At 41.2% G+C, this 26,277-nt stretch overlaps 1 protein-coding gene across 2 annotated transcripts in view; it reads left to right on the plus strand.

The window, feature by feature from the left end:
* The window catches only part of sbf2 (SET binding factor 2), a 156,444-nt gene that overhangs the window by 7,207 nt on the left and 122,960 nt on the right, over window positions 1-26,277 (plus strand). For both annotated transcript variants that reach the window (XM_080730700.1, XM_080730699.1), the window contains exon 2: window positions 16,189-16,274. In XM_080730700.1, coding sequence (XP_080586826.1) covers window positions 16,189-16,274 — 86 coding nt within the window. The remainder of the gene's footprint in view (window positions 1-16,188; window positions 16,275-26,277) is intronic.

The following is a 26,277-nucleotide window of genomic DNA, read 5'->3' on the forward strand; positions in this document are numbered from 1 at the left end:
TGGGTCACCACCACCCACCTGAAAACCAGGTATACTTAATGAACAGATGGGTGTGGCCACATAAAAACATATTTAACACTTTCTGTACACTTTACACAAGTGTCATTGATATGGACTGGCTAGTTACATTATACAAGTAACTAGCTCTCTAGTATGGGTCAGCTAGCATGCACATTTTAAATATCTTAAATCTAATTTAATTTTACATGGTTTTATGACTTAAAAATAACCAAAAGGAATACATTATTGGTGCTTCTTTGAGTCATTATTAGGGATGGCCAAATGGAGAATTTTTCTTAACCAATAACCGTAAGGCCTTATCGGTTAAATAACCGTTAACCGTCAAGGAAATGTGTTAAAAATGCGCTATTTGAAAAAAGGAAAAAACACCTGTTTTCTCCCATAATAAAGTGCCATATTTACACATTAAAAACAATACAACTAGGAGAAACAAGAATACAAATGTTTTCAATAAGAAATGTGTTTTTGCAAAGAAACAGTAGGATTGAAATAATCAGTCTCTAATGTGACACGGCTGTGCTGTCACATAACAGCAGCAGCAGCGATGGCTTGCACATCACTTCAAGTAGATCGACTCTTTCCCCCCACTCCTCTAAGTTTGTTGTGTAGAGCAATAACTTCCAATCGTATGACTTTTGGAATGGTTGAAACATCGGCTAAGAAACGTGATGTCCATTTCATTCATTTTATCTCACTCGCCCGTGTTTTGTGTGTGCTGATGAAGCGATCATTGCGAGTCTGTGAGCTTTGTGTTATTTTCACATAGCCTACTCTGTAACCAAGACGGCTGATTTAAAGTTCCACTTGTCATCAAATGGAACATTAGAAAGTTGCGTTTTAAGCTCTTCTTAAATGGGATTCATGTGACGAGGGGGTCTGTTTTGGAAAATCCAATCGGAGCATTTGTTTCCTCAGTCAGCGTGTACGATTGCAAATCAAGCGGGCAACAAGCGAGCGACAACGCGTCATGCAGCAATGTCGTCCACCCCTCCTATATTCGCTCGCAGAGTCTCTATTTTAGCGAGGTTTCGCGGCCATGTCCTGCCCCCAAGCACTTTTTAATTATTTGATTGGTTCAGGCTACGTTGTGACGCAATGGCTCCATATGAGGACAGTTTTTCGTGTGACATCGCTGTTGGAACGCTCACTCGTTCGTTGGCAGGGTGTTGAAATGTACTGTTAGTGGTGGACTTTAGATCATAGGACACTAGAATAATAGTACTCTAAAGTAATATATTGTGGGGAAAAAAGCTTTATAATAATGATTAATTTCACACCGCCCTTAGCTACTGGTGAGCTCCTTTCTGTGTTACAAAGTTTCAAGGAAATATGGTTGTGTGGTTGTGATGTCTCAATTTGAAATGGTCTGGTTTATTTCCTGGAAATGTTGATTCCATTTTTAGAGACATCCTGAAGTGTTGTCTGTTATTGATTTCATGGATGATACTGTCATAAAAATGTGTTGTTTGTTGTGTGAGTTATAGTGCTATAGCAGTGTCATCCAAAAAATCTCGATTAAAAACTGGTGGTGGTTGATTGCATCACTCAGCCCTGGTGACAGGCCATTATACACAGATTTAGTTGCAACCAAATCCAATGCAATGTTGTAACTTAAAAGCTGTTATTCATGTCAAAATAAGAAGTTGACATTTATTTTCCTCTAGTTTTCTGATACAGTCCTGGGCTAAAAAAGGCTAATAACGAGGCTGCCCACAAGCCACATCTGGACTCATAAATCCATCTGTAAATCCAGCCTAGAGAGCTTTTCCCCCGTGTATATTTGGGCACCAACTCTAGCAGATTTAACCTACATTTTCAGATTCATGAACTTCAAGGTTTTTGAGAGCATGTATTATTTTGGAAAGCTACTTCTTACCGTTAATGTTTGTTGGACAGAGACAGACATCACTTGATCTCTTTGAAGTGAACCCATTGTCTCCTTTTCCATTCTGATTTGTTTTGCCTCAGTCTACTGTCAGCTGTAAGTGTCAAATACTGTTTACAGTAGAACCAAAGCACACAAAACATACAAAGAGGACCGTGTATCTAATGAGTTGTTTTGTACTACTGAAGTTCTAAACAAGAGTAGGCCTAGTGAAGTTGCACCTTAACATGAATATTATAATTCATTAAATCTAATGAAGAGGACATAACATTTTCATTTCTTAGATATATATTCTCACATCGAGTAAGTATTAATATTAAATATGTTTACAGGCTCATTAAACCAGTACGTGAGGTGAATTTAAAGTTCATTATACGGTTCTTGAGTGTATGGATGCTAATAAATAATTCCATGAGAGAAACTCCTACATTTCTATGAAGATTCCGTTCATACATGTAGTGGAGTAGACACAAGTTATGTCCTTGAGCAAGACATTGAACCCCTATGACCCCCCCTACACCTTGCATGGCAGCCTCCACCAGTGGTATGCAAAATTGCCAATGTACACTATGTGCAAAATGCAACATATGCGTCATAGAGTTCTCAAACTTTTGGAAATGCAAAGGACCCCCCAAATAGCCAAAGCTTATGAAATGGGAATATGTAGAGAATAGCTGATTTACAAGCTCATAACTTGTCACATCACTGTGCGTTTTGAGCTTTTAGTGTAGATCAACTATTTTTGAAAAATATAAAAATGATGACATGCACAAAATAGGGATGATAGGTTGGAAGTTGTTAAAGCAGCTGTAAGTGTTTTGTTTTAAAGTTAAAGGTAGTGTAAGTGGGGTTCCTTTGTTAAAATAAGTGATAAATAGCTCTAGATTGCAATAGTAATCATTGTTATAGAGTGTTTTTTAATAGGGAGCTCTCCAGCTCTTTTGTACAGAGTAATTGCATTTTCAGGTCGCTATACCAATGTATCCAACAATGAAGAGAGAACTCACTCAGGATACACGATGAACAAGTGAAATTAAAATTAATGACACCCAACAGACAATTTGAACTGTTGTAACGCTATACAATTTAAGCTGATAAATGGTCACTCTCCTGATTGGCTGAAATTTAGCAACCCACCTGAAAATGTATTTTCTAGTTACTGAACAAACACTATAGCAATGATTACTATTAGAGCTTTATAAAATATTTATTTTAGTTTTAACCCCCACAAAATTACTTGCCCTACCTTTAAAACTCCATATTCTAAGAGCAACATTGACTCTCTGTGAGTCAAGGACATCGTCAAGTGATTAAACAATAGAAATAAAGTAATTTCTTGGGTGAAGTTTTCTTTTAAACTGTCACAATAATTATTATTGTAATAATTATTTTCTCTCTTTCCATTTGACCCCCTTTGTGCCCCATTTCACCATGAAAGAATGCTATATAAATGCAGACCATTTACCAGTCCATAACATACAAATCTCTTCATCTTTTGTCCAACATTGCCCTTGTTGTGTGGCAGATAAAGGCAGCCCACCTAATATTGCATCTAAAAAGGTTTAACATAGCAGATGTGGAAATGTTAGCTTAACTATAGGGATTTGCCGCCTCCATTGATTGGCTGATCCAGGTTTGGCAGTTTCCCGTTTGGCTTCTGGCTGTGTGGTGAGACACATCCTGACCACAATGGAGGAGTTCCTTCCTTTCCACAGGAGAGAGCAGAGCACATGAGGTTGATAGCTGGAACTGGATGAGGCAGGGAAACTCCAGTGAACCATTACCCTGCTGATCACTTCTCCTGATAAGGAAAAGGATTAGGCGAAAGAGACAATTGGATTCTTGCAATTCAAATGTTGAAATGAAATCTTGGCTCATGTATAGTAATGTAAAAAGAAATGTAAGTTTGGAGAAACATGAGCGAGATATGGGTGGTCGAAGGAGGAGGCACCAACTAAAGGGCAGTCCATACTGGCTCCGACCATCGTACTTTTCGTCGGAGAGTCACAACACCTGGGAGTGCAGCTTTCTGAACTCGTATTCGGGGTAATGCTTTTCAGAAGTTGCGAGTGATGTCATTTTGTAGTTGAACTGGAGTCTGGACCTTTCCGTTCGGAGACAATATGGACTGCTGTTAAGCAAGAAAAAAAAAATATATATAATATTTTCCCGAGGGTGGGTGGGGGTAAAGTACCTGGCCACTACTGAGACTGGGGTTTGATTCCTCCATTAGCCTCTGGGTTGGGTGGATGCTCCAGTGAACAAAATTGACCATGTTTGCGGGTGGGAAACCGGCAGGGGAAGCCGAAGGCGATGTCTGTTGCTGCACTAGTGACTCCTATATTTTGGCCTGGGCTCCAGTTCAGCAGGGAGCAGGACTGGAAGGGATACCGTGTTCCTCTGCACATGTTACACCCTCTTGGTGAAATTACTCTTACATATTCAAGCGGCTGACAAAATAGTGCATCATGTGACTAAAAATATATATTTTTTTAAACATGGAGAATGGAGATACAAGGTTTCTGCCCGATAGCGACGATATGTAGTACTAGTTTCTTATTTCCATTTGTCCAAAGGAGATGTACTGTACTGTAGTAGGCAATCAACACTATGCAACATGTGACATGTCTGCAACTGACCACTTTTCTTCAATGCAAGGACAATCTTCTGGTTTAACTATTAGATGTGAAGATACTGTATCACTATTTGCCTTGCTAATTGACACCACATACTTATGATCATGAGCAACAGGATTTTTTGACTTTTCCTTTTTTTATTTGGGCATGACCTTTTTAAGCAATGTCTGTGCTACCAAATATTATTCCTCTTCTGCAGCTGCCTTTGGAGGGTGGAATTCTTCCTGGAATTGGATATGTATGACACCACCAATTTGCTAATCTCTGATACCCTTTACCCATGCAAACAATCTGTCATGGTGTATTCCTTTGCATATCATCCCTCAGTGAAGAGAACATTCGGTCCAGTCCAGATCTAGGATGGAAGTGGTGGGAAGCTTTGGGATTTTTTTTGTGATACAGCATCAGCATGTCAAGCCACTTCCCATAACTATGAAGCACCATTGAATACGTACCAGTAAGACGCCCTAAGGGCGAGAAGCTTGCGCACATGGGCTCGTGCATGCATCTGCCTGGGTGACAGCAGACTGCTGGGCGAGCACTGGTGTTTTGGCATGGGATCAACTTTCCCTCTGTGTCCTAAAATAAATATTGGCACTTTGGCTACAGTGTGTGCTTCTTTGTCTTGTAAAGACTATTAATGGGATACATTTTGACCAAAGAAATGCACAGACCTGGTTTGTTCTTCTTCTTCTTTCGTGTATCATCGTCCTTTGTTTAAGTTGGACAACATGTGGCCAAAATGTGTCCGTATTTTCCCAAATATGGAGATTAATGACGTCTGATATCATAGATGTTTGAGGTCAGACCAGATGAGACTGACACAATATGTCCATATATGGGCATTCCCAGATATGGGCTTAATATTGATGACATCAGGGATCTCCATATATGGGCATAAAAGGGACAAGGACGGAATTCATTTTCAAGTGTGACCTACGTTGCCGTTCGTTGTTTTATGCTGGACAAAATGTGGCCAAAATGAGGCCATATTTTCCCAAATATGGATGCGCTTTGATGAGGTGTCACGCACTGTGACACACATCGGCTTAATATTGATGACATTCAGGGGTTGACACTAAGGTCTCAGAGGCAAGTACAGGTCATGTTCTACTTGCCCAAAGGTCATGCCCACTTGCCCGAAAAGTAAACCATCCATTATAAAATGATAGGTAAGATTTTAATACTGCTCAATTTAACACTTATTTCTTTGATTTCCTGGTGCGGAAAAAAAAAAAAACTGTTATATTTGACATTCCACAGACACCAGAAGACAGAGTGCGCTGGCCACGTTCAGGTATTTAGACAGATATCTCGTGTTGTGTTTAGAGACGGTTGCCTCCCCTCTCAATCAAGCACTTGCCCGGTCAGGCAATCTGAAAGCAAACTCCACCTGCCCGAAGGCACCTGCCCGAAGGATTTATTTATCTGCCGGGGGCAGGTGGGCAAGCCTTAGTGTCAATGCCTGCCAGGGATCTCCATATATGGACATAAAAGGGACAAGAACAGAATTAATTTGCAACATCATCGTGATGTCAGAACAGGTCAGCTATATCCTTCTGCTGAGCTGGGATGAGGTGTTGTCAGAACAGGTCAGCTATATTGTGATGTCAGAAGAGTGACCGACAAAAGAAGAGTGACAGACAAAGAAGCGTGACAGACAGGCTTTGGAGGCTTTCATACTAAGTAGCGAGCTATGGTCGCAATAAGGTTCCACTATGCCTTATGAACTATAAGGAGTTGAAATAAACACCTGTTAACCTCATACTGTATGTCCTACAGTATATTCTTCATTTTACGACAAATAGCAAAAATAGCAGATTTACAAGTTCACGCAACATGTAGATCTGCTGTTAATGTTGTGGCTCCAATGTGGATCTGAGACTTAGGTGGCCTGTCTGTGACGTCAGTCACAGCCACATATGACGTCCACGGCATAAAAATGGAAACTCATTATTTATTTGTATTTCTTTCTGTCTACGACGACATGCCAGACCTGTTCAAAGTAATTCATATGATGGAGCAGATTATGATTAGCAGTGGTGGTTAGCAGCATCAGCCAACCTGCTCCTGGAATTTCCCACCTGTGTGCACATCCTGGGGCCAAAAGAAAGTGAGCTGACGTGGGCGTCTGGGCGATATGGCGTCAGCTGGCAGCCTGCTGGGGGCCTGTCTGTCCGTATAGGGTCAAATAAACCTTGGGCTGATTGAACAGCTCGGCTATAAGACAAAGCCAGTGAGACTGATGGAGTGTTTCCCAAGAGGAAAAACATCTGCTCTAATCAAGAAAGATTAAAGGAAAATTCCAGAATAAAACATATTCCCACTTAATCAGCCTTTTATCACATATGTACATACCTGGTATGATGGATTTTTGTTATAGTCGTTTCTGTTTTTATTTCTCCAGGACTCCTCAGATCTCTCCCCACAGACAAAACGGTGGTCAATTGCTGTCCTCCAAAAGCGCTAATTTTCACCGCTGCAGGGCGGGTTGGCGGGCGGGTGGGGGCACCGGGTCGGCCCGCGCAACACTACTAGTTAGTATGTTGATTGGTAGAATCTAGTAAAAAGAATGAGAAGAAAAATAAAAAGACACGTTTCTGTGGTCATGAGGTAATTTTTACCTAAAGTTTATTTGGTGAGGCATTGCAGAATGTCTTGAGGAAAATACGATTATTTTGTGTTTATATTGTAGCCTACATTGTTTACAAATAATAATACATGTCAAAGTTATTTTGTAAGTAATTCCATGAATAAATAATAAATAAAATCGAAGAAATGTATTGAGGAAAATAAAAATAAATAAGGTAATAGAATTACCTTATGACCACAGGAAGTCCGTTATTATGCTTTGTTGGGAATCCTTCTCAGTCATATTACTAGATTCTAGCGATCAACAGACTAACTAGATTATATTCTTCTGCTTTCTTATTTTTTATATATATACCACGATGCCTTGTTGTGTACATACTGGCTGTAATAACTCCAGGAGAAAGCTTTCATTTGCGCTAAAGAAAAAGCTAAAAGGGACGCGGTAATCACGCGAGGCGCGAGACTTCATTCTTCTTCTCTGAGTGCTAGTATTGGGAATGTAAACAACGGCCATTTCCCTCCGACGAGAGAAGCCGCGATAAAACAGTGGATTACTGGCTCTCTTGGAACTATATATAGAAGATTTATGAAGAAAAAAGTAACTTTGCAGCGGTGAAAATTAGCGCTTTTGGAGGACAGCAATTGACCACCGTTTTGTCTGTGGGGAGAGATCTGAGGAGTCCTGGAGAAATAAAAACAGAAACGACTATAACAAAAATCCATCATACCAGGTATGTACATACGTGATAAAAGGCTGATTAAGGATTAATATGTTTTATTCTGGAATTTTCCTTTAACCATCGCTATTTGGTCCTTTCAGAGACTATGCTAAATCACGCAATTGATTTAGCATAGCCTAATATTTAACCTATTCAGTCATTTTGTTCTCTTTTGTCTGGACTGATTTTTGTTGTGTGCGAGCAAATATTTGTTCATCATTTTCCTGAGAACACATTTTTCTTTTATCCTGGAATTGCTTCACAGTGACATTTGTGCGTGCGTGCGTGCGTGCGTGCGTGCGTGCGTGCGTACTGACTATGGTTTCATTCACAGAATGGAATTATTTACTATTCCATTCCAAATTACACACAACAGAAACCTTTTGGCGTAATTTAAGATTTATGCCAGTAAACAATGGCAATGGGTTGTTAGATTTTAAAAACATATTTACAAAGAACATTTTTTTTTCCCTTTTTTTTAAGATTTGTTTTGGGGCTTTTATGCCTTTATTGGATAGGACTGTAGACTGACAGGAAATGGGGGGAGAGATGGGGAGCGACATGCGGCAAAGGTCGTCCGGATCGGGAATCGAACCGGCGGCACCGCCACTGCCCGCCAGGCATCCATGCCTATGTGGCAATGCCTAAGTGGTATATGCCTGGACCAGTAGGCCAGCGGGCTCCCCACAAAGAACATTTTTTATATGCCATTTTTTTTATATACCAATTATATCCCTTTACCTGCTCGGGTAATGGCATATCAAATCGAACAAGTGGCTTCATCCAAGTAGTTCATAGAAAAGCACCAAGAAAAGTGGAAACCAAAAACACATCCTGCAATATAAACACAAATGTTTGGAGGTATGCATGGTATTACTAGTATTTTTCCAATGCCCTGTGACATCAATATCACATCCTTTTAACCCTTTCCAAGCCACAGGGAGCCCCTTAATGTTAAAACCGTAATATATCGGACATCTGAGCAAGGAGTCTCAGCCGCGCCGTATTTTCCCGGACTTTGTCATTAAAACCGGAATAAATGATTTTGATCCGAAAATCGGCGATCGTCTAACCTTCCCTAGTCACCGCTCGTCCATCGGTGGCTCGTGGCTGCTCTGACATGAAACAGAAGTGACTCTCATGGCCTTTCCTTCTTCAGCCTTCCTTCCTCCCACCCACTTGTTGTTTAGACGATAGCACTAGCAGAGCTGGAGTGCTAGGTGCTAGGCTATCCAAAGTGGTCACATCGACTGTTCAGTCACTCCTGGACTATATGCATGGATCGTTATGCGCGCGGATCGCGCACGCGAAACGCACGGGGAGATCGATGCTCGGCCAAAACCACCACTCTATCCCAACGGAGATCGAGAAAATCACGGTGAGCTAATGACCTGGGAAAAAAAAAAAAAAAAACAACGGTGCGGTCCAAGAAGGAGGGGTGGCGGGCTCATGTTTATAAACATAATATTATGTCTCAGATCACAATACAATAATAGAAATTTCACGGCTAATCTACCAACCACCATTCTATTTTGGCTGGCAAACTGTTTTTAAGACAGCTAAATCAGGAACATCTGACCCTAGTCTTGCCTAGCATGTCTCTCCTCTCTCTGCCGTTGGTGTCCTGTCTCTCACTGACCTGATCATAGGTTTCACTCCTTCCACTGTTATCTCCTCACCTACAGTAATATACATAGACAGACATAATGTAGAATTACAGTACAGCAGGGGTCTTCAACAGGGGGTCCGGAACCCCTAGGGGGTCCTCAGAGTTACTACAGGGGGCCTCCAAATCTTTATGTGATAGAAACTTTTTTCTCCTTTTTTCTCCACTTGAATACTAGTGTCATATTCTGAGAACTTTAGCCAAAAATAGCAGATTGCATTGTGAGCTTGTAGATCGTCTATTTTCGGCAAAGACGTTTGGTGTAGAGGAGAAAAAGAGCAGACTAAGTACAGAGTGAAATGTCCAGTTAAGTATTGACTTTTGAAGTGGTTACCGGTAAATACGTATCTGAAAACACAAATTGACATGAATCCAAAATACACTGATGATTGTGCTGTCAAACGATGAATGGAATCTATGAAAAGGTTGTGTGGGTCCCTGCTTCATCTCTCTCTCAACAAAGGGGTCCTTGGCCTGAAAACATTGAAGACCCCTGCTGTACAGTATGTACTAGATCTAATCTAACAACGAAAAATATTTTCTTATTGAGGTGATGGGGTCCCTAGCTCGAAATCTTTTCAGATCAGTGTCCAGTCTACAGCCTAAATCAATTGGGGGTCCTTGACCTTGATATAAAAAATGTTTCATAACCACTGTTTATAAGATATGTTTCAGCAGTATTGCTTGTAGTTTGGTATTACTCTGCCCTAAGACGTAATTGTCTCGTCATCAGTCGGCTCACAAGGGGTCTTTAGTTTAAACTGATGTTTAGGAGGATTTTCACAGAAATGCTTTGAGACATTTCTCCACATGGTGTAATAACATAAAATGTGCATTTAGACATGTCGACCATGTTTTTTGTCAAGGTTTTAAAAACAAAAATGCCATAGACTTATAATTGTCCAGCCTTCAGTTAATCTGTGACTATGGACCGATAACAGAGTTTGGACGTTTTCTTTGATTTTGAAAGCTGTTAACCGTTGTCTCGTCTCATTGTCTCATTACAGACAGAGCTTACAAGTTCAATAGCATCCAAATAAAGCTAAACAGTCATCTGTCTTTCTGGAAATGTTTTCCACTGAGATTTCCTCATCAGTCAGATGTCTCTATCAGTTTCTGTTTCAGTCAGAGCAACGACTTCTGTTCAATTTAAAATACATTTCTTTCATCTTTGTTGAAATGTCCCGTCCCTATCATGTATGCGGAGTTGCGGACAGTGTGATGATGAAACCTGTTTTCTTTTTGTTTCGTCGTTGGTTGCAGGAGAGAAATGGCACAGGACTTATTGCTTAATGGTCTTGTTTATGGTTTGGCTTCATAGGTTTGACATCTGCTCAGTGCTTCTAAGTTTTACAAGCTTTTTTTCAAACACAGTTAACTTGTATCTTTTAACGTACTCTGCTCTACCTAACACATGGAGTTGATAAAGAGAATACCCAGTTTTATCGTTTGTGAAAAGTTCTGTGTTTCAGTGTTCCATGGTATTATGCTTTTGATGAGAATGCACATCAATTTTCTTTGACTGACTGAATTGACTGTATTTTCTTCTTCTTTATTCTTCTTATTGAAAGTGGATGTTGAAATTAGCATGTCCATGTTCAGGCCTGGGTTGCATTATCATGGCCAACGGTGTGGTTTATTGTTATCATGGGGGTAATATCTGACAGCGCGGCCTGCTTTAATATAGCATGCAGCCTCACAGAATGCAAAGAATGCTGTCATTTATTGTCATGCTTGAAAGTTAAGAGCCTGGAATACTCAAAGCATGAGATCTCAGCCAGAGGAGCTGTGAAGCAAGCATGAGATATACTGCTGACCGGTGTTTGGCAATCACATACAGTGTGGTTCATTCACTGTCGGTGAACATCATCGCTATTATGCACTAATATCCATCAGGTTCTGTACAAACTAATACACACAAAGTCCCCATGGAACAAATAAATGACTCCCATCCCCACACACAGGCCCCAGAGCCTCATCAAGATTGATTACTCTGCTACTTTGACAGAGGTCAAGCGTTCATGGAGTTGCTGACAGCAGGCTTGAGTCACTCGGGGCAGGAGGGTTGTAGCGGGCCCGCTGGGAAGTGTGTGTGTGTGTGTGTGTGTGTGTGTGTGTGTGTGTGTGTGTGTGTGTGTGTGTGTGTGTGTGTGTGTGTGTGTGTGTGTGTGTGTGTGTGTGTGTGTGTGTGTGTGTGTGTGTGTGTGTGTGTGTGTGTGTGTGTGTGTGTGTGTGTGTGTGTTGGTGTGTTGGTGTGTAGTAGTGGTCTGTAGCAGTTAATTCATCTGTTTGTCTAAGTAATTCTGTCTCCCCTCAGCATGATACCTGACCTACAGTATGGCCCCCAGACACTAGGGCATCTTTAAGTACACCATTAGCCTACTAAGTAGATTATCTTTCTTCTTTTCTTTTTCTTTTCTTTTACTAGATACAAGGGGTGGGCTTAGTTGTTAGAAATGCTGTGGTTCATCTTTTCACTGCTGTCTAGACCCACCTAGCCATTCAAAGAATACATTTTACTCTGTAATTATTAATTTCCATAACTTCCATTCCTCATGGGACACCATTAGGTTTAAAGCGTTATTGCATATTCCTGTGAATCCAAGGCCATGTGAAGTATAACAATACACATGACTTTAGGTTGTATTTTACTTCATGCTGTTTAGTTAAGATACAGTATCTCTCTGGCAGATGTCAGAAGGTCATCATGAAATAAACCACATTTGTATTTAATAGCACAATTTCTCTACTTGAGAATTAAATGATAGCAGGCTTGACCTAAAGCAGTAAAATCTTTGTGATGAGTCATTTAAAATGGAAGTGAGATTAAGTATAATTAATTCAAAAGCTAAAAACACAACCTATAACCAAATAACAGTGACAGGCATTTCATCTCTGACTAACAGCAGTTTGACATACTAAAGTACAGGGTTAGGGCCAGTGGTTTCCTCAAAAACTCAAGTTTTTAACTTGAGAGCAAATCCTCTAGTACCGCTTGGCATAGCACTAACTTGCTTTCAAAGACATGTTCTTTCCTTATCGACTTTCTGCAGTCCAACAAGATCTGGATTAGGGATGGGACGATACGCAATATTATTGTTTATCGTGATAAAAAACGCTCACAATAATCGTATCGTGGAGATTTAATTTATCATGATATCGTTCTCCACCATGTACTGGGATCAATTCTCCTTTTATTTGCAGAGCTGCATATCCGGTACCACTTAAACCATCTATAATTGGTAAAAGGTACTTATAATATACGCACTTTTCTTCCACTCTTATCAAATGTCTTTGCCAAAAAATAGCAGATTTACTTGTAGATCAGGTATTTTTTGGCAAATGTTCCACCCGAGGATAATGGATTTTGATTATCGCGATAAAATATTGTAAATTTCTTTTGTCACAATAATATGGAATTTTGATATCGTCCCATGGATAAAAGGATGTTTAGAATGATTCTATATCTCTATTTATGAAAAGTCATCAAATACATTTGATATTAATTCCAGACGAAATGGGCTATTTTGGGCTGATGTTTTCGGGTCTTATTCTTGTAATTGAACCATTTCCCCCTCTTGCTCTGATGAAACAGAAACAGAAACCTACAGTAACTGAATGCATGACTGCGAGCTTAAAATAACAAAGAAATGAAATCATGGGGTCACACTCACACAACACGGTGTGACGAACTGCATATTGAGAAAACAGTCCTTGGCATGCTGAAGAAAGGAATTCTTCTCTCTTAATTAGATTCTATTTCTGTTTATTGGCTTTCCAGATCAGTTGAAGAATGCCTTAGCATAGTTTTTGGGTTTGTTGTAACTCATTACAAGATGTTGACGTGAATTATTACATCTAATTTAGATTTTATGTTTTGAAAGACCCAACCATATGTTGCTGGGTTTGCTCTGTTTTTACCCCCATCATTTTGGGGTTTATTTAATTCTTGCATTTTTGTGGCTGACATTGGTCAATTTTACAGTAATCAGCTGTTCCTGTGCTTTGTCTGTACTCTCTACTGTAGTGCAGTGGTTCTCAACCTGTGGGTGGGGCCCCAAATTATTTTGGGGGGGCCCCAGATGTTTAGCTTAATGTTTACATAGTTTTCTCACTCTTAATGTTTACATAGTTTTCTCACTCAACCGTTTTCTCACCCAACATAGTGTATACAGGGTATCTACACATTTCTAAAGTGACAATTTAAGTACTGTAGCCTCGCGTTGCCAGACACGTTCAGTGTGATAGAGTATGGCAACACGAGGTTATACATTTTAAGGACATTTAAGACCTTTTTAGTACCTCTGGTTAAATTGTCAAATATTAGAGGCAGAAATTGTGAAAATAGCAGATCTACATGCTCACAATGCCTCGTTGTTTTGAGCATGTAGCTATTTTCACATAATAATAATAGATACCTACTTCCTCCCAAGGGTAAAATTCAGTGTTTTCAGCCCAACCCAGCTGATTCTCTGCCCACAAGGAGCATGTGAGCAATTAGGGGTTAAGAGTCTTGCTCAGGGACACACATCGACATTGCTACCCTGGCCTGGAATTGAACCAAGGGCTCTGGTTCCCCAGACAGGCTCCATTCAGCTATGCCGCCCCTGATGGAACCTATCGAGTCAACTTAAATGTAAACCTAATTTAATGCCAACTCCTACAATTCCAAGTGCTCGTCAGGGTGGGGGGTCCCCAGTTGAAAAGGTTGTGAACCACTGCTGCAGTGCATTGTATGACTTTGACTCAGAGTGGATGTTCATGTTTTACCTGACGGTGAAGAGGGAAGTGACCCTTTTGCAAGTTCATGTTAGTCCCAGTTCAAGTTCGACTGCCCTCTCTCCCATTTTAGATTAGTAGACCATGATCACCAATAAATGAATCAATGGCCTCCTGTAATCTGCTTTGTGTTAGTGGTCCCGGTTCAATATCTCACACTTAATCTTTGACCAGGCACATTCACTGTGAAACATCTTGATTTAATCCAACCCTGTCATTTATTTATTGGCTATGACTGATTCCATCTGCTGATGCATTTCAGTTCCATATTTTATCCTCTCAGTGAGTATTCCTTGTGTTCATGTCCGTGGCAAATTACAATTTCACTTTCATTTAACACATTTCATTTAACAGCACTACAGGCCTGTGCCAATTATATTTGTTGTAATACAGGCATGAACATTTTTGTAATGATTAATCTAATAACAATACAAAAGGCACAGACCACATTGCTTTCAAATTTGAATTGTACCCCGGCCAAGCTTCTTCAAAATGTTCTTCTTTTTAGCCAACGATTAAAATACAATATTATTAAATACTTAATACCCTAGTAACCTTTGGACTCACTTCCCCTGATTTTTCCAATCCTCTGATTGTTAAACAACCTCCTATAGGCAATGAGAGCTAAATTATATTCATACACACATGCACAGCACACCCACTCCCTATTTCTTTTCCCCAAGTTATGAAACTGCAGTGCGCTATTCATCTCTGCCAGCTTACATATGTGGCAAACCACAGAATGAACCGAAGGGATATATTATATAAGGCATGAAATCACACATGAGTATGATTTGTGTGCTCCCCGTGTACACATTTTTACTTACCGTATATTAGGACCTATCCAGAAGAGAAAGTTGTTTGCACTGATTACAACCACTCTAATCATGAATAATTTGACCTAGGGTGACCATATTTTCAGCCACTCAAACCGGGACGCGAAACACTGTTGCCTAAAACCGGGACCCTAAAAGCAATGCGCACGTTACCGCACACGCACGTGCCCATTCTCTAGCGTTCGTGCACGGTGCGCACGCACACACGCACCGCAGGGTTGCAAACAGGCAGAGAGAGATTGACAAACAGGCTCAGTGTTGAATTCAGACACGCAATGAATTTGTTCATGTTTTCCGATTGGTTAGGTGAGCATGTTTTCATGAAAAGAACATGATAAATGTCTATGCAACCACTGAAATCAGCTACTATTATCTTAATCCTGGCGAAAACCGGGACAATTTTGCAGTGAATGTTGAAAACCGCGACATAATAGTGTTTTAGAGATATTTGTCGGGACACCGGGACACGCAGCTTGAAAACGGGACTGTCTCGGGTAAAACGGGACTGTCCCGGATAAACCGGGACGTCTGGTCACCCTAATTTGACCACATTGTTAGCTTTTGAAACTACAAGATAACTTCACTTAACTACATGAACCAAGGCATCCCTATTTTGGGCAAACTATCTAAATGTTTCATTTTCAAAATGTAAGAAGATTTGTCTTTATAGTGAATATAGCAGATCTACAATCTCACAGCCCGTCACACTAGGGCAGCTTGTTGATCAGCTATTTTCACTCTTTGCCGCACAGTATATATATATTATATTAACCACCTAAGTCCTACGATATACCGTATATATCGTAGGACCTAGGTGGTTAATGCTGGTTGTCTTCTACTATTTTACAGGCTGTGATGTTGGCCTGTCTGAAAGCAAATGCCAGAATATATGTTGTTCATTGATTACAATCTGTGGTCAGTTTGTGGCTTAAGTTTAGAGTGCTGATGTTCTCAGGTGTCTAACTGTGGTGTTGTCAATTGCTTTACATGCTATGATACTGGCCATGCAAAGCTCCTGTATTTTGACTAATCTTTGTCTTGTATTCACTCCTAGGTTCAGGAGAGGGTTGTGGAAAGATCATTCAGCGCTTCCCCAAGAAAGACTGGGATGGCACTGCCTTTCCTCAAGGGGTTGAGATGGTGAGTGTTAGTTTACAGCCATTCATCACTGTAAATGTAGCTTAAGTTTTGTCAGACTCAACGCTGACAAAAGTCTGACTTGGCTATGCTCATTTTAGACCAGGGGTCTTCAACGTTTTCAGGCCAAGGACCCCTTGGTTGAGAGAAAGATGAGCATAACCTTTTCATAGATTCCATATACGTGTACTGTAGTTTCATTGCTTGACAGCACGATCATCAGTGTATTTTGGATTCATGTCAATTTGTGTTTTCAGATATTTAACCACTTGAACTCACTCTGTACTTATTCTGCTCTTTTTCACCTCTACATCGAACCTCTTTGTCGTAAATAGCCGATATACAAGCTCACACGCTGTGAGCTTGTAGATCAGCTATTTTTTGGCTAAAGTTCTCAGAATATGGACGCTAGGGTTCGTGGTTATTATAAAAAATGAGAAAAAAAGTTTCTAGCACACGAAGATATGGAGGACCCCCTGTAGTAACTCTGAAGACCCCCTAGGGGTCCCAGACCCCCTGTTGAAGACCCCTGTTTTAGGCGATATTAGTTTCATTGACATTAGATCTTTGCTGTTTGTAACTTTTGACATAATTCCCATGGAATTCCTGAAATATCATGTCATTTTGAACATTCTACTCCAGACAGCGTTGTTGGTCATGTAGTGGAATGTCAGAATATTGTAGATTTCCTTTTGAATTCACTTCTGTAGCTATTCGCCAAAATTATCAATATTATTTGGTTTGATTTGTTGATTCAATTGCGTTATTATGATTACAGTACATGACATTTCAGCTCGAATCATACTGTCACACTCACCAAGAAATCAACTCTTTGTCAGAACATCAAAATTCCCCTTACTCCTGTGGGTGAACATGGCTGCAAAATGTACATTTCAGGAGCAAAACTACAGACTGTTGTGAGGCAATGCGGGAAATGCAAACTGTAAAGTACAGTATAACTACAATTTACCAATGGCAAGAACCGATACCCCGTCCACACACATGTACCTTCTTCATTTTTCTTGAATGCACACACTACTGCTGTACGCTAGCTGTACTCGAGTATTAAGTGTAGTACCTGCGGGTACCGGTCTACCTGGGAGTGATGCAGGTCGGGAACAATGCCCTCCCATTTATGCAGTAGCCATTGTACTTGTTGTACTTGTTGTCAGAATACCCAGTGCGGCACCCTACCCACTACTATACGAATGATGGGTTAAATATGGAGTTACAGTGATCCCTGATGTTGTGTTGATGACTTACTGTGCATGACCATACGCAAATGGAGATCCATTGTACTGTACATGTACACGCTATCAGGTATAACTCCTCTCTCCTGCTCTATAACCAACAAGAGGCTCCTCTGGGGAGGTATTGGGCGGCGCAGGTGCATACATGACTACACGTATATACACATAGAGGTTTCTGCATTTTATACATAGATAATCATGTCATTTTCTGCTATATTCTTCTTAGTTTTTCCCCTGATTTATTCACATTTTAGATACTTTTACACACAGACTTTCATAAGCTGTGGACTTAATCAGTGCACAGCATAAAGCTGTACAGTACATGACCCTTTTTTGTCAGTATTATTTATTGATTGAAAAAAAAACTTTATTCTCAAAAAGAGCATTGAGGTTTGCCATCATCGAGATTACACACAACAATTAAGACACATACAGATGTCAGATAGAATTAGAAAACACAACACATATTTATAAACAAAAAAAACATCTGCCTTGTTTAGATTAATTTAAAAAAAATTCATAACTGGTAGAAGAAATCTTTCGATCATAAAGCTTGTACAAAAGCAAGAGTTTGACTGAGCTCAGGTAAGTGTCTGAAAGCGTGCTTCATCTTTTGTTGTGCATCTAAGGAAACGGTTTGCTCAAGCAATGCAGCAATCTTCACAAGAGTGCATAACAGGAGATCTGACAAAGGCTCTGGAATATTTGGAGGTTAATGTGTGGCATGTACAGGTTGTACAGTATTTTCCTAGTTAGTGAGTGACCTTGTTGACTGGCCTTACATATAGTGCCGACTGCCGGATCTCAACTGTTGTTGATGATCAGCAATTTTCTTTTGTGAGACCTACTAAATGAGGGGGAAAATGCACACGCTTGTCTAGAAATGTCTTAGTTATGAAATGACAGATTAGAAGACCCCCAGTGTCTTCCAGGACACATGTTTGTCCTTTGGAGTATTTGGAGCAGAGCTTGGCATTTCCTGTGTCAGCGTAATCCATAATGGTTGTTTATTCCAAAGTTTGCTTCAACCCCTTCCATCTTCACTAATTGGGAAAACTCCCCTCGTGATTTTCCTCTCTCTCCTCCACGGTGCTATCTTTTTCCAACCGCTGCTGGTGACTCTTCCTTTTTAGGAGTGCAAACCGAAACTAAAGCCTTATCCCTCCATCAAGGAGGTCAACAATAAGAATGGAGCCATTGCATATTTGATCTTACCTGGATATAAGGAGAATATATCCAGGGAAACATACCGTACACTTCAATTTGGTCTCAACACTCTTGAGCATGGGTCTTCAACAGGGGGTCCGGGACCCCTAGGGGGTCCTCAGAGTTACAACAGGGGGTCCTCCAAATCTTTGTGTGATAGGATAATTGTTTTAAAAGAACAACTTGAACCCTCACTGGCCTCACATCCCTATTCTGAGGAGAACTTTAGCCAAAAATAGCTGATCTACAAGTTCTCAAAGCCTCGCGCTGCGAGGCGTTGGGAGCTTGCAGATCGGCTATTTTTGGCAAATCGGTTTGGTATAGAGGTAAAAAAAGAGCAGACCAAGTACAGAGTGAAAGGTCAAGTTTACTTAGTATTGACAATTTAAGTAGTTAAATGTCTAATACGGATCCAACATAGACTGATGACAGTGCTGTCAAACAAGTCTATGAATCTATCTATGAAATCGATGAAACACAATTTTATACAATATGTAGTGCTGTATCTCCCTCTAAGCTAAGGGGACCTTGGCCTGAAAACATTGACGACCCCTGCTCTTGAGTTAAATGAACACTCAGCATTTTACTGTGTAGCTGTATGCTATGCACGTTTAAAAGAAAGCATGTGTCTGGGTTGTTGTGAGACGAGCAGTGACTGAACTCTCACACAGAGCACTTGGAAGTTTTGTCTAAGTTTGTCTTGTACAAACTTAGACAAACAAACAAAAACAACTACTGAATACTAATATTACTTTTGCATAACATGTGCTATTGCAATATTAAAAGTCAACATTTAATTATCATGTTGTCCAAAGTTAATAAGGTCAAATTGATTCACACTAATTTATCTTGTGTTTTTATTTTTATTTTCTTTCTTCAATACCCGGTGATGTGTTTCACTCAGTTTGTCTTCCAAGGTAACTGAAAAATGCGGTGGTGTTTTTCCACTACAGAAATCAAAGCGAGGACTAATTCAGCCATTCTGCTGGCAGATGGTTTTGGTAGAGACATGCACATTCCTGGCTGTAATAAGTGAATGAATTCCTGGCTGTAAGTGTGCTGGTAAACTCGGTAGACAGCTGAGTTGCTTTGGTCCATTTCCTGCGCAGCGGTTGTAGCTCCTGTTCCTCTTTAGTGTACGCATGCTTAGGGTTGTCACAATTATTACATAATCGTCTAATCGTGATTATTTGACCTTATCGCAATTATTCTGTCCTAATCGTCAGAATCGTGAATGTTTTAAAAATTCCGAAATAGTGGAAATAGCAGATCTACAAGCTCACAACGCGTCGCATCGCGACGCGTTGTGAGCTTGTAGATCGGCTATTTCCACTATCAAAGTTATTTTTTAAGTTGTAAGTTGTCAAATATGTCAGTAATTTCTTTGTATATTTAGGTTATGTGTCATATCTACCATATACAACTTCAAAGCCTAAAAGCCAAACAGAAATGTAATTATCAACGACAAAAACACAATTAAATTGTTAATCGCCAATTATTTGAGTGTAAAATGTAAAATGTCATATCGTGACAGCCCTAATTGAAGGTCATCACCACCACTAGCTGTGTTTCATAACACCTCTTTCATTCATCAACCTTCAGTGGCCTTTTTTTCCTCTCCCCTCGTTATGCCAATGATTTCCTACCCACACACGTTTCTGTGTGTTGCTGTGTTATTGTGACCGTAGGTCGCAGTTAACTATGGAAACCGGCACATCCACGTATCTCTGTCTGTCTGTATGTCACGCCTGACACTGTGGTTCCCCTGATCACACATCACTGTGACATCACAGGCTCAGAGCAGGGATAACGCCTGATACTGTGGTTCCCCTGACACATCACTGTGACATCACAGGTGACTTCACAGTCAGATACTCATAAACAGGTGACATCACAGTGGTTTGGCTGGTTCAGACAGGGATCTCCATGTATGGGCATAAAATGTATTGTATGTTATGCCCATTATGGAGATCCCTGATGTCATCAATATTAAGCCTATAGGGGGCACGGTGGCGCAGTGGTTAGCGCTTCGCCTCACAGCTAGAAGGTCCTGGGTTCGATTCCCGCCGGGGGACGCTGTGGGTGCTGGGGGCGTGTTTCTCCCTCCGCGTCATCAGCGCCCACACCCTAGGTGGGGTCGGCGATAGGGCCTTTCTGTGTGGAGTTTGCATGTTCTCCCCGTGTCTCCTAGGGTTGATACCCTCACAAAAACATGCAGTAATCCTGGTCTCAATAATGCCTCCCCCTGGCCAGCCGGGGCGCTTGATGGAGGGGAAAGGAACTGGTTGGAATAACGTGTTCCTTCCACGCGCTACGTCCATCCCGGGGAAATCCCCCCTGTCAGGTGAAAAGAAACAACTTGGACTACTCATGCATTGAAGGAAGCATGAGGTCAGTCCGTTGTCTCCCCAGGCGCGGCAGAGGGAGAGCAGAGCCCAGGATTACATAGGCAATTGGCACTGGGTGAAAAATGGGTTGCAAAATATATCTAACAGGACTTCATATGGGCATGCCCATATATGGAGGAAGACAGCCCATATCATGGCTGTTTCAGACAGGGATCTCCAGTATGGGCATGAAAGGGATCATACTGTATGTATGATGTCAGATGTGATAGACGTCATAGGATTTTCACTTAACGAATAACTGAGTAAGCATGTTTGGGGTCTCACGGCACATCTCCATATACAGTACATGGATCTCCATACATGGGTAACTGGTCCGATATACATCACTGGACAGACGGCCAAGACATGGCGTGACCTGGCCCATGTCGCCCTGAGGCGTCTTGCTAGTTAGTATCTTACTGACTCACCTGCCAATGAGGAGCCCCCCGGGAGGACGTAGAGCCTCTGTTCTACTCCTCCCCCCAACACTCCCCGCTGACAGGTGCCGCCGCAGCCCATAGGATTACGTCTAGCCGATTTCCCTTCCTCGAACACTGGCCAGTTGTGTTTGTATACTATAGACCTCTGTGGATTCGAACCCCCCAGACTCTGTGGTAGTGGGCAGTTTTGGCACACAGGGCACTGGGCAGCTACTTAACCACTGTGCCACCCGATTGCCCCCACTGACCTTTGGGACCCCAATCTACTATACACTGTAAAATTCTATGTTTTCAGTTAACTCTGAGAGTATACAAAATGGAACCCGTATGGCCCTGGTAGCTCTGGTACATAGCGTTAGTGGAGTTCTCCCTAACGCTATGTTCGTGTACCTCCGCACCTTCTTAGCAAAACCAGAAAACCCGCTTGTGTGGTCCGAATATAACAAAAAACTGTTTCGCCCCTCACCAAACCAAAGGTATCAGTGGACAGTTGAAAGCTTACTCTACTTAGTGGACACAGTCTGGGCCCACCACCACACGCTTAAAATACATTTCTAGGGCGAAATGAAAAATAATCCACCTGACGAGACTCTCTTCCTGTTTGAAGACAGTTTTTACGAAACAGCGCTTCCAACGTCGCCAGAGGTGAATAACACCCAATGAGACTAATGCTCTGTTAATGCGGTCCTCTGACCTGCGCGGCAGTAGTGAGTTGGCGCCGTGATGGCAATGACAAATAGTAAAAGAATTGAAGAAATGGAGTCTCCATCCGGTGGAATATTTTTCATTTCGCCCTATAAATGTCCTATTTTTAAGCATGTGGTGGGGGGCCCAGATTGCATCCACTAAGTAGAGTAAGCTTTCAACTGTCCACTGATACCTTTGGTTTGGTGTGGGGCGAAACAGTTTTTGTTATTTTCGGACCAGCCGAGCGGGATTTCCGTTTTTGCCAAGGAGGTGTGGAGGTAGACGAACATAGCGTTAAGGAGAACTCCACTAACGCTATGGACCAGAGCTAATGGCCCTGGGTGCATTGGTTCTCTTACTATCAATCATTTAGCTGGGGGGCCCTGGAACATCATCAAGGGACCCCAGTCCTTGGGTATCCCAGAGCCCATGTTAAAAACCAATGGACTACACCAGTGCAGAGAAACAGTGCAAACATCCAATATCTGTTGCATAACGTTTTCATGCACAATGGATGTAAACATGTACCTTCTATATATCTTCTAGTGGTGTCATGTAATGCAAGATTTACTAAGGAAGACTATTTTATACTTTGTTACACAACCCTTATATAAGTGTTGCCCAACACAAACAACAAAAAAATGCTTGATCGCCACATTTCTTTGATTGGAAAGAATGTGGAAAGGATTGTGTGACATTGTATAAACAAATTTGCCTCTTCTCGGATGTGGGTTGGATTGATGCTTTTTGTTTACACGTTTTAATTATGTGTCAACTGCAGCTAAAGTGTGTGGATTTTTGGACATTGTCAAGGGCCTGTTGTTGCACTGCAGGCCTTGTTAGTCACGTCATTAAAGGGGAGACACAAGCTGTTATTGAAGGCCAGATTGACATAGTTTCAGGGCTGGTTGGTTTGTGAAGCGTGCAGTCCTCTTCCTGCATGAGTCACCCAGTCCGTTGGTGGCCATCATGGCTGCCTAGTTATGGCACAGATAACTAGTCGTTGTGTCACACTGAGGAGCACATATCTGTCTCCTTTCAAGCCGTCTCTGAGGGATGAGCTACAGCAGCATTGTCTCGGCGTCATCCCTTAAGCATCCTGAAATGGCAGCAATGTTTAAATTTAGAAATGGTCTAGTTGAGTCAGAACTATTAACTTAGTGATTGCAGATGTTCTTGATGACCTGTGTGCCTCTTGTGTGACCATGTTTAAATATAGAAAGAGTGTAGTTAAGCCAGAACTATTAACTTAGTGATTGCAGATGTTTTTTAAGGACCTGTGTGTCTCTTGTTTGTGTGCGTGTGTGACACAGAGAGGGAGAGAGAATGAGTGTGTGGTTTTGTATTCCACCCCTTTGCAGGAGGTCCTCTTTAACCACTTGCTGTACATAAGCCATATACCACATACTTTGGACAGTCGCCAATCTACAAGTTCACAATGTACTGTAGACCTGCTATTTCCGACAAACATTTTTGACAAATTGAAAATTTGAAATGTTTTGAGAATTGTGTCTGACAAGGACCTGCCAAAAATAGGGATGCCAGGGTTAATGTGGTTAAAGCATCTTCATAGTGTCAGCTGAACCCACCCACTCCAGTGCTCATACAGCGTGAGGCATGATGGCTCTCATTCTAATAAAATGCAATTAGTCACGCTATGCTCAGCAAACATAAGGATAGCCTCAAAGCTTTGGCGGCAAAATAGCCTCTTTGTTTTCACTTGAGTTAGGCAAAATGTGCTGCAATAAGAATAAGGCTCAATAAGAGAGGGCAGAAAAGCAAAGCAGAGGTTGAAGCAGGGTTGCCTTTTTCTGAGCCAGAGACGGGAATCGGAGAGATGGTAGCAAGGACTAAATGGTCCGGATGGGAATCAAACTGGGGACTCGTCAGGTTTTGAGCCTGCGCCCTAAAACCACTCAGCTATCAGGTCACTGCAATTGTTGCAGACGTTTAAATAGTCAAATAGATTTATTCGATTACCACCAAGGTGACGTTTTGAGCACCTTAAATCTTCCTCAGATTACAACCTAGATCACAAACCTGAGGAAGATGGTCAAAATGTCACCTTGGTGGTAATAAATAAATTCACTTTGGGAGACGTTAACCGCCAAGTGTGAATGTTTTCTTGTGTCCAGCAACTGGAATTCTATCTCTTGAATGTACAGTATGTGCTTTGTAATACAGCAATGCTCACTATACAGCAAAATCTGGAGTATTCATTTCAGCGAGTGTGTAAAAATGGACCTCCACTGGTCCAGTTTTGCACTCTGTTACATGCGACTGTGTATGTGGTGTGTGACAGACCTTGGTTGAGGGCCAAATGATTGGGATTCCAGCTTTGAAGCTTTAATGAAGATACACCATAGTGTTTAACAGACCCACTAAGCAATTTGCATTTTGGCTTTGTTTTTCGGCTGGTATGTAAACCGTTATTATTTGCAGATTTTCCCCACTCCGTGAACAAGGGGAATGAGTCATTTACAAACATTAAGGAATACATCTGCAGGAGGAAAAAAAAGGCGGACAGAGCTGAGCACGAAAAGCATTTTGCGGTCACAACAGGCCCCCAGCAAACTAAATAACCACAGATGAAGAATGCACCAAGAAAAAGCGTTTACAACTCGTGCAAGGAAAAATGTGTTTCTAATCTTTTTCAAGTGAGTGGAGATTATATGAACCAGCTCAGTTCTCATCTGCCACGGAAGGGCCAGGTCTGCAGAGAGGTCAGTACTGTATGTCTGTACTACATATGCAGCCCCTGTCCCCTCCAACAGGTTAAGGCATGATGCTGTCCTCATAGTTGGACAGCTGTTCTGGAGGTTGTAGTATGTCAGTAGGGATTGAACTCATCAATCAAGTCTGTCCATTTTATTTGGTCACTCGATGATAGGGCCATTTTCCTGTCATATCCCATATAAAGTATTGATATGTTACCTGGGTTCCTACCAAAATAAAGACTTTAATTGGCTTCTCCAGCTTGCTTCAATTCTGCTGTAGTTTAAGAACGAGGTGCTACACTCTTAGACTATACAGGGGGAAAAATAGTAAGTATTTAATGTATTAAATCAAAAAGTTAAAAACATGGTCATCCCAACATTCCCAAGTGATTAGGGCACATAACAGATTGGTGTAAAATGCCCTGATCAACACGTCCCAGGTTCGATTCCCGGATCTTCTGAATGTCGTAAGCACAATTGTTTCATGTTATGAGTAATAATAACTAAGAGCAACTTATGAATCATGTTTTAAGCCCCCGATTTTTTTCATCAATATCAACCAGCAACGACCAGAGGCGTCAGTTGGGTATGGCTAGGTATGGCAGTTGCCATAATATAAGGTATGGCAACATGACTGGTGTCTTGCACGCGTGAAGGCACAAAAAGATTAATCAAATGACGCTGCCAATGACCATACGCAATTGACGCCTCTGGTCGTTGCTGGTTGATATTGAGGAAAAATTGCTACGTGTATCAGGGGCTTTAATATAGGTTGTGATGATACTTTGAGATAAGTCACCCTCTGATTTCTGCCTTCTCCGTTCTACAGTATGCCTCCTTCTCCTGTGCCATGCATCTTATTAAATAGAAACTCTTTTTAGTGGCTTTATCAACATTCCTAATCTATTTTTATTATCTGAGAGTTAGGGTTTATCATCTGGCTTTTTGCAAGTTTCAAGTCTTGAAAACATCATCGCAACTTGTTATCTCTTTTATGCATCCAGCCTAAGTCTTAACCACTTAAACCCCAGCATCTGTAGCATTCTGATGAAAACCTTCGTAGCAGATCTACAAGCCCACAACACGCTGTGTTGTCACGCTCAATTTAATGTAGAGCAGAGGTCTTCAACAGGGGGTCCGCGACCCCTAGGGTCTGCGGAGGTACTGCAGGGGGTCAGCGAAAAAAGTTTGTCTTTAAATATTTAAAACATTTTCCACATTTGTTAAAAAGACATCATGAAAAAACGTGTTTCTGTTTTTTTTTTGTAGTTAAATTAAAGGAGTCATCCAGACCAAAACACATATAGGGTTGAATCTGC

This window comes from Nannobrachium achirus (assembly GCF_963921795.1).
Source record: "Nannobrachium achirus genome assembly, chromosome: 7".
NCBI classification, from domain to species: Eukaryota; Metazoa; Chordata; class Actinopteri; order Myctophiformes; family Myctophidae; genus Nannobrachium; species Nannobrachium achirus.